The sequence below is a fragment of the Lissotriton vulgaris genome, chromosome 12 (genome assembly GCF_964263255.1).
Source record: "Lissotriton vulgaris chromosome 12, aLisVul1.2, whole genome shotgun sequence".
Lineage (NCBI taxonomy): Eukaryota > Metazoa > Chordata > Amphibia > Caudata > Salamandridae > Lissotriton > Lissotriton vulgaris.
Window position 1 is genome coordinate 637,337,848 of NC_141700.1, and position 15,602 is coordinate 637,353,449.

At 42.5% G+C, this 15,602-nt stretch overlaps 1 protein-coding gene across 1 annotated transcript in view; it reads right to left on the reverse strand.

Annotated features, from left to right (window-relative positions):
• SPG7 (SPG7 matrix AAA peptidase subunit, paraplegin) overlaps window positions 1–13,151 on the reverse strand; it is a 263,297-nt gene extending 250,146 nt beyond the window's left edge. The window contains exons 1-3 of the mRNA XM_086945796.1: window positions 12,869–13,151; window positions 3,975–4,077; window positions 1,098–1,187 (exon numbers count right to left, since the gene is read on the reverse strand). Coding sequence (XP_086801922.1) covers window positions 1,098–1,187; window positions 3,975–4,077; window positions 12,869–12,997 — 322 coding nt within the window. The 5' untranslated portion in view covers window positions 12,998–13,151. The remainder of the gene's footprint in view (window positions 1–1,097; window positions 1,188–3,974; window positions 4,078–12,868) is intronic.
• Window positions 13,152–15,602: the final 2,451 nt, after the last annotated feature.

Genomic DNA, 15,602 nt, shown 5'->3' on the forward strand with positions numbered 1-15,602 from the left:
CACCACCCGCCTTACGACTAACCACACGGGACAGCCGCAGCTCTCTCACTACACTGATGCGCTCCTAGCACATGCATACGCAAGTTGGAGAGACATTGATGCCGCATGTACCGTAGGTGCATGGAGCTGCACTGACACCGTAGGCACACTGGGACGTACCGATGTGCACGGTACAGTTTATTTTTGTTGAAAAGTTACTGGTTCAATTAAAAATAAAATGTAAAATGAGACGTCATTTACAGTGATGGCCGAGTGCTAAAAGCGCATGTTATGTATAATTTACACGTGGCACGACACGCCGGACAGTAAACAGACCTATGCATAATGCCCTCCCCTGTAAACATCTGCCTCGACGATGCACAGATTTTCTTTTTTTTTTGCAGCCGGCCCGCAGGGTTGTAGGCTTTGCTATATGTACTGCACTTTTTGACCAATAATAAACGTCTTCAAAAAAAAAAAAAAAATTCAGGTGAAGTGAGAAATAGATTTAGGGAATGGAAACTATTATTCTGCTAATATTTCATGATTCTGAGCTTGCTTGATAATGTCAGTTTATTAATTCATTCTCTTATTAGAATACTGTTTTTCTATTTGCTTATGAAATAAAAGATTTTAAAAATTAAATGCTTTTCTCTTGAATAATAAAGTTAATAAAATTACATTTGAAAAGACAAGCTGGTCTTGTTTATTCATGGTCTAGTTTCCATCAGTTGATCCAATCGCCTTATGTGGTTTGATTAATGAATAAATAATGTTTAAAACCATGGTAAAGATAAATGAACTGCAGTTGTATATAATAATGTGAATATTATGTGAATAGATTTATTAATCAAACCACCTGATTCAGTTGCTCAAAAATTGTTTCATTGGTGTTATGGGCTTGTATAAGTGTTTGATGATTAATGGTGAGTATTGAGGTGATAGGTAGCGTTTGTAAGACAGTTTTTCAATCGGAGCGCTGGATCACCCCTACTGCTTGTAATACACAGATACCTGTTTATATCAGAAGCAATCAAGTTTCTATTGTAATCCAAAAGTCAGGCCACCAATGATGCAATAACATTTTGGGTAGTTGTGCCCATATTCCCTGTACTTACCCTCATCCTCCTCTGGTGACTTCCCTTTGCCGCCTTCATTTTTATTACTATTCCTTTGTGATTCAGAAGAACTGAAATAGTAAGTGCCTCCTGCAAAATATAAACAGAGTGTCATTTTTTTAAGTGACATCAAAGAACACTGAAGAAATAGCATACCCAGGAGAGAGAAAAGTAGAGCTTGAAAATTGAATTGGAACTTGAACTGGGAAAGCTTGAGATGAAAGCACAAAATACACACCTTAAGGTGGATAGGAAGAAAAAAAAACGAAAAGGCAAAAGCAAAAATAAAACACTGACCAAACATTCCCAACATCGCTTCATGTCCTACAAGTGTAAACTGGTCATGTCTGAACAACAACGAATGTTGGGCACCTGTACAATTTACTAGTATTAACCTCATAGCTGCTATGGAACGTCCAGCTCCAGTGCTGGACGTTCCATTGCGCAGGTGCCGTTCGAACGTTCAACGGCCAACGGCAGCACTCCTGAGGTAGTGGTGCCGTCGGCCGGTGAACGTGCGCAGCACCTAAAGGGTTAACATAAGGTTGAAGCTGCTTATAAATGACAATGTCGATGCTTTCAGTGAATGCTTTGTAGTTCTAGTAGTGTATCTTTCTCCACTCAATAAAAGAAGCTGAAGAGCTGAGATTATAAAAAGATAAATCTCTGAAGCCAACTAGTACACTTGGAACAACTAGCACAGCAAGATTTTAAAATGTTTCTAGCGAAGGTGGAGGCAGCACCAGGGATGGAGTCACAATTCAGCCAGTCTTTTTCAAGAGTTCTTTATTTTTCCTTCATATAAAAACACAGGACAACAGCCAACACGTTTCGTTCCCGTTATAGGAACTTCATGAGGGCAAACAAAATGATTACATGGACCACGTTCCATTCGGTGAGTCGGGATAATGATAAGCCCGATTAGATACCTAGAGTGTAGTCCAGATTCTAAAGAATGTCTGTACAGGGTCGCTGCTACATTCTGTTTGCTGTAAACAGTCACTCCCGGTTCTTTAACTAAAAACATGTGTACATATATTGTTCATCTAAAAGTAGTAGTTCCCAGAGTTGACGAACTAATAGCAAGTTCCCATGTATGATGTAATTTTCCTCAATTTGAGGCTCATATAGATGCTTTATGCGTGAAGCTTTGATTTTGTCTGGTACGATGATATGTAAATTGCTGAAAATGTGATGTACACCTCTGGTTTTTCTTTATGCAGTTAATAAAAAGATATTAAAAAAAAAAAAAAGTAGCAGTTCCACTAGTATATACAGTGGAACTAGATTGAGGCCGAGTTCTAATATCAACGATGAACAAAAACAGTCAAATCGGTAGTGAGAACAATAGATAACAAGGTCCAAAACATCCAAGGGAAATCCACTTGGAAGAGAGGTGTTCCTACGTACTAATTGGTGTTTGGATGCTGGAAGGATCCAATTCAATTAGCATAGGTTATTCAAATAAGAGGCCAATCTTCCAGTGTTCAAGAGGTTATAGTAAACCCCAAACGTAGAAATCAAGTAGGCCTTCAGAACAAAACAACGGAACGTGCACCACAACCCACGATACCATGGATGTTTTTGACTTTGGATATCTATTGTTCTCATTACCGATTTGACTGTTTTCGTTTATCGTTAATATTAGAACTCTGCTTTCAATCTAGTTCTGCTCTATGTACTAGCAGAACTACTGCTTTTAGATGAACATTAAATGTACACGTATTTTGAGTTGAAGAACCGGGAGTGACTGTTTACAGCAAACAGAACGTAGCAGCGACCCTGTACAGACATTCTTTAGAATCTGGACTACACTCTAGGTATCTAATCAGGCTCATCATTATCCCGACTCACCGAATGGAACGTGGTCCATTTAATAATCTTTTTTGCCTTGATGAAGTTCCTATAACAGGAACAAAACGCGTTGGCTGTTGTCCTGTGTTTTTATATGAAGAAAAATAAAGAACTCTTGAAAAAGACTGGCTGAATTGTGACTCTATCCCTGGTGCTGCCTCCACCTTCGCTAGAAATTTTTGTCTTTGGATCTCTAGTGGGACCTATGGGGGTCTTGTGGGCGGCTGGCACAGGACTTGATTACATATGGGACTTTGAGATTGATGTGCTTAGCTTATAGTCAGCTGTAGGATCAATAGCTTTTTTAAAGTTTTTCAAATGTTCCTATTACAAAAAAACACACATTTGATATCACAATTTTAAAGGTGGTAAAATACATTTTTAAAAACCGTAGGGAGTATACAAATTGTAGGAGATCTTTAAAAAAGGATATCTCACCAAAGAGATCAAATCGATGGTCAAAACATAGAGAGACCTACATAACTAGGCAACAGACCAACTGTCAAGGGCGGCTTAAGAAGAAGTTCTCCAAATGCAGTTCGCACACAATGCAAAACCACTGTCTATTACTACTCTTTCGGTGGATGGAGTGTCTATTTCGTGCCTGTGAAAATCCAGCTAGAGGTGCAGTGCAAACAGAACAATATACCCTTAGCTTACTTGTGAATGAGGGGGAAACGTTTATGTGGAATGAATCCTTTTATACACGTTTCCATAAATATATAAATACCCATCACCAGAGTATCCAACTTTGTAATGCCTCAGAGAATAAAGACACTTTTACTTAGGTTTACACAAAAAACATAATGAAAGATACACTTCATTAAGTAACACAAAAACGTCTTCAAATAATTATGAAGCACAAAGCCAAAGTTGTGTTTGTGAGAGAAAAAAGGTTATTGGCACAGACCTGCAGACCATGACTGACAATCATCTTGCTTTAGCAACAAAAACAAAAAAAAATTAAAAGTCTGTGTCGGTAGGTTGGACACAACTATGTGCTACTTGTTAATAGGTACTAACCTAGTAGTTTCCAGAGCCTGATAGGATCACGCATTAAATGCTGTTTCACCAATAATCCCCCAAGCCCAGGAAATGTATGGGAAAGTTTCCGCGTCAGCAAAGTCTGTAAGGGAGAAAGAGAGAGCAAAGAGAAATGTTCAAACATAGTCTTCATTTTAGCTTGCACAAAAAGAGCTTGCCGCAATGATATCAGTTTGTTCCCACTAATACTGAAGACGTTGTCTTCTACTTCATGATCATGATTAAGAATATGACTTTTTGTGTTTTAATTAGAATAATTTATTCTGTTGCAAGTAAGGGACTTCTAAAGAGGAGTGGTTTTCTTGGGAAACAGCTTGAAAAACTATAGGAACGCATGAGCAAGATGCAACATTCAGAAAGATGAATGTGTGCAAACCTCTCATGGGAACAATTCAATCAAGAATGTTACAGTATTTCATGTACTCATTTATTTTCGTTATGTTTTATAGTGCACCTTTCCACCTTTGGCTCGCCACAGAGCGCTATGGGGAGCTGGGAAGAGCTGAAGACTGCTGGTCATGGGACACACAAATGAGGACTGCAGGCAAAAAAAAGTTAGCAACGGGATTAAAGACAGCTAAAGGGAACACAGAGGTGACATGGATGTGAAAAAGGCAATCACAGAAAGAGGAGTGTATGGGCAGCATCAATTGTTTTGTGTACAATGCCAGAATGTATTCCGAACAGAGGATATGGAGCTAGATGTACAAATATGAGGAATACTGATTTCGTAATTGCAATTCTGTCCAAAATGCAATCAGGAAATCGGAATTCCTAATGTATGAAACTCACATCGTTTTATTTAGGGATTCCTTGTCGGTCGCAAATAGACCTACCTCATGAATATTAATGAGATAGGTCACAGTTTGTGACCCATTAGGAATCACAACCATCACAGGGATGGTAGCCTGCTGAGGTCACCAGACCATCATGTCTGTGATTGCTTATTAATAAAGCAATCTTTTTTCATAAATGCAGTCCGTTTTCCTTAAAGGAAAACAGGCTACATTTAAAAAGAAAACAAGCATTGGCATAGCCAATAGGTCTCGCCTTTGGGACCTTATAAGTGTTTAGCCATGCAACACTTAATGTTGTTGTACCAAGGATATTGTGCTGGATAACTGAACACTTATAAGGTTCCAAAGGCGAGACCTATTGGTTAAGTCAATGCGTGTTGTGTTTAGCAGCCTGAGTGTGTTTATCTGTGTGCTGGGGAGTGCATGAGTATGTCTGTATGACTGTCTTTGTGTGCGTGCCTGCGACTGTGTGTGTGTGTATGTATGTTAGCTTGCACGCCTGAGCTCGTGTTTAAGGGTATGTGCTCACGGATGATGTGAAAGTCTGTGAAGGTATACGGCCATGGGGTTGGCAAAGCCTGAAGCTGCTTTATAAGCACTGCAATTTGTTGAGTCTGACAAATGATTTTTTTAAATGCTAATTTAGATGTTCCTACTTTTGAAAAATGAGTGGTTGTGCCAGTTAGGAAATTAAAATGTACATACTGCAGCCCAAAATATTTAGCAGTTGATTCTTTAAAAATGGTTATGTGATGTCACTTCCTGTGACGTCATTGGCATGGCATTACTTTTAAATGCTATGTGACTTTGATGAAAGGATGCCACTGATCAAGTGAAATAAAAACCAGCTCTGTTTGGAACTGAAGTTTGTTGGCATGGTCATTAAAATGGACAATTACATCATTATTTAATATTTTATAATTAAATTGGAATCTCGGTATGAAACGCTATTGCCAGATACATTTTGGAGACGTTCAAATAAGTCACCAGAACTCGCACCACGTGCAAAATAACAAGAGACTGAAATAAATATTAACCTGGGGAGGAGGGTAGGGATGACGTAGAGGGACATTGGCAACTGAACGAAAAGATTTCTAGAAGCAGAGTTAAGAGTGTTTCAAACTCAGCTGCTCCTGAGCAAAGTCACAATAGGTGGCACAAATTATGTGAGAAAGAAACAAACAACAGCAATTAAAGAGGCACCCGTAGCAGCAGGAGAAAGGGGATGGAAACGCTGAAGTACCTACTCGGCATGGGCCAATGAGGGAAAATTAGGCAGGAAGTGGAAATCACAAATGGCTCTGTGCACAAGGCACTCCTCGTTCAATGACGCCGGGCCAGCTTGTGAATAACAAAAACAAATCGTATCCCATGAATTATTCAATTTTACGGCATGGGAAAAGTAGAACAAGCATTGGCTGTGCGGCCGTGAAAGTGATGCGGCCGTGAAAGTGGCATCTGCTGACAGTGAAAGATTGCTGGAACCTGGGAGGCCAAGCCGGACAGGGGTCCCGGAATAAACAACCCAGGGAGTTGTGTGCGCACGCGCACTAAAAGAAATTTTTTAAAAAGCACCCTACGGCAAAAGTGAAAGCAGGCTGGGAGTGGTGTGCGATGTGTGTGCACCATGACGAGAGAGGAAAGCCAGATGGCGCCTCTGCTCGTCATTGTGCGTGCATCCACACGCTCCAGGCCACCTAAAAGCTGTGGTAGCACTTTTGAAAGCCCAATCACTATATGTCTCGCCAGAGCAACGCATATGCTGGCTCAGGCGAGACCTGAAAAGGAAATAGAGGGGTTGGTGGTGAGTCAGGTGATGAAATCCAAGAAGCCAATATTACGTTTTTTAAATGTGTCTTTATTTTCAAATCAGTTAGTTCTCACAAAATTGGTGATTTCATGGTCAGCCAACGCTTTTTGTTCTCATGATGAGAACTTCGTCAGGGCTTAGTAGGCGAGTATCTTTACGTTGAAGTTAGAGGTATACGTTGAGAATTATCACACAGCCTCGCTCATTCTGGCAAGAGAATTTCCAATCTGAGATTTGTTAATGAGGCCGACTGTGGCCCTGCGATATCCTGAGTGCTTCCAGAGGAATTGCCGGGAACACCGACTTGATTGAGGAATTACTTTTTCAATTTCAATATGAAAGGCCACATTGGACCAAGGCTACACTGCACCCAGTATACTTGTGGAGTGCGATAATTCTCAACATATACCTCTAACTTCAACAAAAAGATACTCGCCTACTAAGCCCTGACGAAGTACTCGTCATGAGAAAAACGCGTTGGCTGACCGTGAAATCAACAATTTTGTGAGAACTAACTGATTGAGAATAAAGACTCATTTGAAAAGCTTAATATTGGCTTCTTGGACTTTATCACCTTACACACGCCCAACCCCTCTATTTGCTTAGGATCTGATTTACAGAGGCATCACCTGACAGCTGGTACAAGCGCTTGTTGCGCAAGGAACCTGATACAATTGAAACTGATGTGAGGTGCAGAAACAGCAGTCTGCCGTCAAAGTATCTCTGTTACTTTAGAAAAAAAGGAAATCTTGAATTTACATTTTTTAAGGGTAGGCAGTGGTCCGTGGGACTCTTTCCTAGTGATCTGCGTGCCTAGTGGCTCACAGCAGAGGAAAAGATTGTGCATAGTGTGTAAGTCATGTACCGGGGAACAACAAGTACTCACTGGTGTCATGATGATGCAATGCCCACATATCAATCTCCTGCTTTCCATCCATTCTCAGAAGGATTGCGATGCCCCGATACACAGGGTATCATTGAGCGGAGGGTTGGAGCAGTCCCGGGCAACATAAGGCACACAGAAAAAGTTAGCCCCACAAATACAAGGGGCGTGTGGGTACCTGAAGAGGGGCAGATTCAGGAGACCCAGAAAAGCAGAATGGTTAGTGTTAGGAGCGTGAACTACAATCAGTGCAATGCGAGTGCCATCCAGTTAGCCTTCCAGCACCACATATCTACCCATGTGTCGACTCGGTATGTATGCCCCACGAATGGGACCACCATGCTTACACTGAGGTCATTGTGAGAAAAACTTGTCTCCTCCATTTCATGTGCACTTTCTGTAACTCCAGCTGGGTGGGATGTGTCTCCTGCAAAAAGGCCATGTGCGCATGGCGGTATCTAAGGTAAGCATGAATCTAACACCGCTTAGCTGGAGCTGCCATGCCCCTCACGTTCCACTTCAGCAAATTATAGTGCAAGCAATTTCACTAGCAGGTGTACCCATTGTGTAAGTCAGCAATTAGGAATGCAGCACTTCCCTTATTATTTATCCAGCCCTACGCCAGCGAGCGCACACCCTAAAAGTGCCCCAACCCCAGGCAAATACCTGATCTAGGACAGTGCCAAGCCACAAAGATCGGCAATCTAGACTCCAACTGTGTAACAATAAAGAGGCAAAAACATCAAGTGCAACCCCCCCTCCCAGACTGTTACTCCATCAAACACCCAGTCAACAAATAAACAACAGCCGTAAAAGAACAAGTAGATAACATATCCTATTCAGTGGTTAGTGGTAACGTTGTCAGCCAAAGGTCAGTGCTCACGGGAACACAGGCCCTCATCAAAGTTCCGGGTTTCTGGTGTCCACACAGGGGGCCGCCCCAAGGAACCCCCGAGGATCGGTGACAGGCATCCCCCCACCCACCACCTGCCTCAAAGAACGCAGACCAGACCTAACTCTTCACATCAAGTCATCTGCCAATCATTTCATCAGCGCCGGCCCCCTGGAGTCCTCCTCTGCAGAGGCCAAAGAGCCATTAGTGCCCGACCCAGTGTCTGATATGTGGCCCGATCTCAAGGCTTCAAAAGAGTTCTGGCCATGGTGAGACACCTCCTCTGATTGCTCCTTGGCCGCTTGCACCGCGGAGGAACGGCTCCGAGTTCCCCCTCATTGCAGCGCCTCAGCCAGGGAATAAGCCACTCGCCAGCCTCCTGGCCCTCAGGTGCCAGGCTTACCAGGCCTTTAGAATCTAGCCAGGTCAAAGCGTTGCCAGGTGTCAAGAAAAAGTGAGTTGAGTCTCCGCCTATTACCTTGAGCTTAGCAGGAAAGAGAAGGGCATACTTCAATCCCAGTTCCCGGAGGTGCTGCTTGACCACTACATAGCAACTGCAAAATCAAGTCTCTGTCCATGCAATTAAGTAACTTCGCAATTACAGGCCTTGGCAGGACACCTGGCAAAGATGGCCAACCAGGCAGACGATCTGCCATCTCCACCTGGAAGAACTCAGGTATAGCCCGCCAACTCTGTGGTCATCAGCCATTGTTCAAGGAAGATTTTATGCTCAGGCCCTCCAAAAGTTCTAGAAAGCCCAGGAAGCATACATTATGTGGGCATTGAATCAATTTGTGCTAGTTTTCAAACTTAACCTCATTTCCTGGAAGGTGATATCAGGAGACAAAGGGCAGACTTTTTAAAGAGGGTGAGCAAACTGCATTGTCGTCTGGGGTCAATGTGGCAAAATTCTTAAAGGAGGACGAAGTGGAATGACATAATGACTCCATATAGTGTGACTGGATCGTCTCCTCTCAAGTTACTACATAAAAGGTTGCTTAAATGTACTATATGCCCTGATTGGGTCAAGGATCTTTTTGGGTCCGATGATACTGCAAGTGTCAAGGAAGTGGCTCAAAGAAAACAGAGTGTCATGGAAGGTTATTTTACCAGCAAACATCGTACCAAGGATGTTGAGTCCAGAATTGGTGACTGGGTTATTATTATTTTTGTAAAACAATAGAGTGAAGAAAGGAGATTCCAAGTTTACCCTTCCCGTAAGGGTTTTGAAGGTATCCAAGGGTGCCATTCTGTTAGAGGAAGATGGTGGTGAGCAGGAGGAGTCTGGTCAAAATGTAATCTGAACAGGCGGAATAAAAGAAAAAAACGAACGAAAAAGGTTTTGTGAGATATTCTGAACAAATGGACAATGCAAGCTGGTTTGAAGTTGGCCCCGAGTGTACACCTTCAGCTTCTAGTTACGGAGGGAGTGGTTTGCTGACAGAGGCAACTAGTTACAGTGTCAATGATGACTCCTTGTAGAGTTCTTGGGTTGGGTCAACTTCAGGGTCAGTTTGTACGGGCTGTCTACTTATGGGGATAACAGTGCAAATATCAGTACTGCATGAAGGGTTTGTTGTAATATTCCTGCACCATTGAGTGATGTTCTGAAATATGTGCATGTTAAACTGGTATGTTAAGATGTTGCATAGTGCATTTTGTTGTCATTTGTATAAGGGGAAGGGTGGTGTGGAAATAGGCATTGCAGCTGGGCATCTCGAGTTGTGTCACAAGATGCACAGTTGTTGTTCTATGTATTATTGACGTTCAGAGACCTGGTCCTAGGCTCCTGTTACTTAAGAGACAATAAACGTGTCTCCAACAATTTATGCGTGGTCTCAAGTAAATATTCTCTGCAACAGAAAGCCAGAATAAAGGCATTTTGGCTTAAAAATTGGGAGTCTCCCACCTGAATCGGGTCTATTGGCATGTATGATTAATTAAGCACACTTCTCTCTGGACTGACTGTTGCTCATGCCATAGCTAGCAGGGGGTCGAGCAAAGAATCACTGTGTGTGAACCAGAGTTGGTTTATTGAGTTGACAGAAGTCCCACCAACCCAAATTAATAACCCCATTTGTGATACACCTCGTTATATATTCGCTATAACTCCTATTAATTCATGCTCATTCATCTATCCACACAATTATCCTTCTCCATCCATACCTTCGTCCATCCACATAATCCTCAATTAAACCTCTAAATGATTCATTTAGCCTGCCATTCATCTACCAATCATTCATGCCAACAGACCCAGGTCTGGCGGGAGAGTCACATTTTTGATGTCAAAATGGCTTTATTTTAGCTGTCTATCGTCTGAAATTGCCTCTGCTTTAATAGAATTCAATGAGGGCGATACATTCTCCCAATTATTTTGTTTTAAATCTGCCACTTTCCTCTTTGAAATTGTTGGCATGGATGCTACCAACACAAACAACGAAATATGGCCATAGACTGACTGAGCTCCTCGCTGACCCTGATCTCCTTGGCCTCACCTAGCAGCCATCACCTCCCCGCTTCCACAGGAGAGGTGTGCCGATATATCGAAGACACCAGCGATACACGTAAAGCCCTCCAGGAGTGAGACGCAGAGCCGGGGTACCGCTGATCATCCTGGCTCCTACACTCACAACGGAGCCAAGAAGGTGGCCCCACTCTGATCGCGGAGACTGTCCAGACTGCACTGGCAGCCACATTGGTACATTTTTTGCGAGGGAGGTGCCCCCTCCCTGCAGAATACTTGGGGAGGGGGGGCCCAGAGACTTGATAGAATCCCCCCATGACTCTCCACATATACAGCTGTGGCGGCGGACACTGTAGCACGGACATTTGGCCCTACCCAGAGCACTTCCCTTTCCAACCACTGATGGATAAGGGAAGCTGTTACACGCAGAGCCTCAGAGGCTGAATCAGTACCCCCCCCTAGAGTTCTCCCACACCCACTCAGATCAATCACTGGGCTCCTCGACACTCCGAGCCCCGCTGGTCAAGTGCTGACCAAGGTGAGAGAGGCCATCTGGCTGCTCTAGAAGTCTGTCCCGTGGCTAGCTCAGAGAGAAAAGGGGCCAGTCAATGCCAAAACACTGCCTGCCTGCCTGGTCGCCACTCTGCTCGCCCCAAGCTGGGGGCAAAAAATTATCCTATTGTGCTTTATGCAAACTATATCTCCTGAATGCTCCTCTGGTGCTGCATGCTGCTAAAGCATGGTGCCGGAAGAGGAGTCAAGTAAACTACAGCGCCAGACGGGGAGAAGTCGCACTTTGGAGAGAGCAAAAAATACCAAAAAGAACAACGAAAACAGGAGGCGAGCCTGCAATTGCTCCCTACTTTCAATCCCCCGTGGCTCGATACCGCTGATGTGCCGGCTCTCCTCCTCCCCTCCTCCCTCAAGAGTACACCTCACCAGATACTGGACCGATGAGGAGTCCCCCTTTCCTTGCTGCCTGCTGACTCAAGGAATGACCCCTCATGTTTCCCTCAATCTCATGACTCGCCAGATACAGGAACGGTGAGGAGGCCCCCATCCCAAGCAATGCATTACGATCATGCTTTGTAAATTTTTATTTATCCAACCATTACCGCTTCAACTTTTATGAAATTAAATTAAATGAAAAGTAGATCTTATATAGCGCATCTGTCACTCCTAACGGAGTGTCCTGGCGCTGTAAATCACAAGGATCAATTGCATAGAATAAGATTTAAACTAGATCCAGGCAGCAGGCATTCCAAAGAACCAAGTCTTCAAAGCCTTTCTAAACTGCCCCTCCTGTTCCATTGCTCTGAGTTCCTTAGGCATGCGATTCCAGTACTTGGTTCCCAATACCATGGCTGCTTTCCCACCTCTGGTCACCAATTTGAAGCCCGGAACTCTGAGCAATCCTGCAGCACTAGATCTCAGATCTAGATTATTAAAATGTAACCTCAAGCAAATCTGCAATTTGTATATATGTAACTCTAACCACTAGTACTTGTAGTAGACTTATGTACTTACTACCATTCTTATGTGATTTTAGAGCTTATCTGTTTGTATCTTTCCTCGAGTGAATCTGCAACTTGTTGATATGTAACTAACCACTAGGATCTGTGGAAGACTTTTGTAATTACTACCATCCTTATGTGAATTTAGAGTTTTTATGCTTGTATCTTTTATGTAACTCATGTACTCTTAAGTCCTTATGTAATGTAACTGGTCGTTTAGTAATGCGCTCTGCCACCTTAGGGTAAAGTTTGCGCTATATAAAATCGCATTAAATAATACATAAATTAATCAATACACAAATGCTCACAGTTAAACATCTTCTGAACTTGGCACATTGTCCCAAGTGTGGGTCAAAAACTCCTCAGGGGTAGTCTCCCAAAAGGCGCACCTTACGTAAGGTGTGGTGCAGAAAACTGAACACGATAATCCAAATAAGTTCTTCAGAACATCAATAAAAGTGAGTAAACAAAAGTCACAGCTTAGTTCACCGCTCAGGGATGCCCCTTATTTACCTCTATGATCCCCGCCCCCTGATTTCTGGTCCTGCCTGTAGATAAGAGACAGCAACGCTGGAGTCCTGGGGACAGGCCCCGCAGAAGCCTCCTCGGGCGCAGAACCGCCAACCGGAGAAGCAGGGCCATCCCGCAGTCTCATGGGAGAGCTGCCACGAAAATTGTGCTTGTCAGTTAAAGCCCGCGGGACAAACGGCAGCAACTAAACTGTCACCTCCAACAGAGGAGAATGCTAGGTTTCAGTACGGACGCCATATTGGAAAGGCACTTCTAACACCGAGTCATAGAAGAACTACAACTGTCATCTCAAAGAAGGACCATTAAATCTCGTGCATGATCCCACATTGCTTCTATACTTGAACCTACCTAATAAGACGCCATCTTGTAATAGCACTACTTACCCACTCACACGTCTAAAGAAACGATAAATGCGGGTTTAACTTTCGAGGTTGTTCCACTGCCGACAGGAAATGGGTGATTCTTGCAGTTCAAACAATGAATACTATTTTTTTTTCGTTTTAGTTTCGGTTAGTCGAACTAAAAAGTAAGAGGACAGGGAGAAATTAAATCATGGGCATAGAGAGAAGACTAACGGTGAAGCAGGGTGGTAATCCAGCATAAAAGAAAGACTACAGTATAGTGCTTCGTATCATTGACATCTCTTAAAAGTAATTTAACGTTAAATTAACAGACCGAAAAGAAAGTGTAATCCTACACACTCAGCTGTGTTATTACCGTTTTATTCATGATTATCGATTTTAACGAATAATAATTTCTTAGCGAGTTCTAGAAAGGCAGATACAATACATGTGTGTAAAGCCTTTCAGAACAGGGATGCTTCTCTGCAAGTGCCTGATGAATTTTGTTAAAAAAGCATAATTTAAGGCATTTGAAAGCGGTGCTAAAATTACATAGCTTCAATGTCTTTTGGATCGTAGAAGATGACATTGTACATTTCATCTCCATTTAATTATGTTTATTCGTTTTCAAGCATTAAACAATAACAATTATTACAATTCTGAAATTCCGAATCGGAATGCAGTAACACATAAATTCATTATTTATACTAAAGTTAATTTTGCATCATACGGAGTGCCACAGACAAAGTTTTTCAATAGATAGGGTTAAAACATCTTCCCATAATGTACCACTATTCATTGGACTAGAAATGTTATCGACATCTTTTTTTAGACCATTAGCTTTTTAAAGGTTTATACCTATCCACATGTGGTCTCGAGTAAAATTGTTTCCATAAGTTTAATGCGTCAAAAACAAACTTTCACTTGTCACTAGAGGGCGCTGCTTTATCATTGTTTGTTCCTTTTATTACATGGCCTGGCCAATATTACAGGCAAGACCTCAGCCCTGCCAGCAAGCTCATGTATTACATTTTTTATCAACGGAACCATAATGAGCTGCGCTTATCTGCAGGTAGTTAAGCAACCCATAATATTTCCTCGTATTAAATGTTTTTTTCTTTTACAAAAAAAAAACAATCTGCACATTTGTGCATTCATTCGAACATGAGATAAGCAGTCGCTGCATTTGTGCGACGCACTGAATGTTATAACTGTTAATGGTTAACATACAGACATAGATTAAGCTTATTCATCTAAAAAATGAGGTCGGGAATTCTGAACTGATTGCAAATAAACCACAGGTCAAAGGAAGGGAACAACGGGAGAGGCCCAAATACCTTGGCAGGACAGGCAGGGAGTCAAAGGGAAAGAGGATGACGAGTTTACAGAAATGTAACAGTCACGCTATAATACTGTAAAAAGAAAAATGTATGTAAAAATCCCCACCGAAAAATTAGAAAATAGAAATACAGAGGCAAAAAAGTAGATGCAAACACATCATGATTAAAATATATTTCTAGATGAAATACACAAAGTAGCAGTTGAAATGTTGATTATTACCGTGTACATCTCCTACCAATTAGGTAACCTCAATCTAATCAATCGTTTTTCTCTAATCCTAAAACTAACTTTTTCACCTCTATACCAGCTGTAGCCCTAATGCCGATCATATCCCCTAAACCATGCCTTACTCCAGTGCTTAATGTGTAAAAAAATAAGTGACAGGGCTCTCATCAGGAGACCACTGCTACTTGCACCACCCATTATCCCTACTATGCTGCCAGTGATAGTAAAAACACAACTACTAATCATCACTGTCCTACAAGTCTACAAGTCTGACAATTCGGACTATTTCAGGCCCGTGAAGCTATAAGAATGGCTTGGGCGGCAGGTAGTAGTAATTTTTTTATGTATGTTGATTGAATAATTAACTGTTGTTGTGGTCATCCCTAAATTAGCCAGACAGCGCCACTTGTGGTAGACAGTCACAAGCTCTGGAGCTGATAATTAAGTGCCTGTGCAGACCATCGGAAACCACTGGCACAAATTTGATTTGATTTGATTTGATTTGAATCGGATTTATAGAGCGCGTAGCTACCCGGAGGCGTCCCAGCGCTGTGGCTCAACCTGCAAGGTCCCTAGGGTTAGATTTAATAGGGGCAAAGATTATTAGGGGAAAAGCCAGGTCTTCAATAGCCTGTGGAAAGGCAGCAGGTTGGTTTCTTTCCGGATGGTGAGGGGTAGGGCATTCCATAGTTTTGGGGCGTTGTATGAGAAGAGGCGTCCTCCGGTGCGCGCTCTTCTAATTCTGGGGACACTGGCCAGGGAGAGAGTGTCTGATCTCAACTGTCTAGTAGATTTGTGAGGTTTAAAGA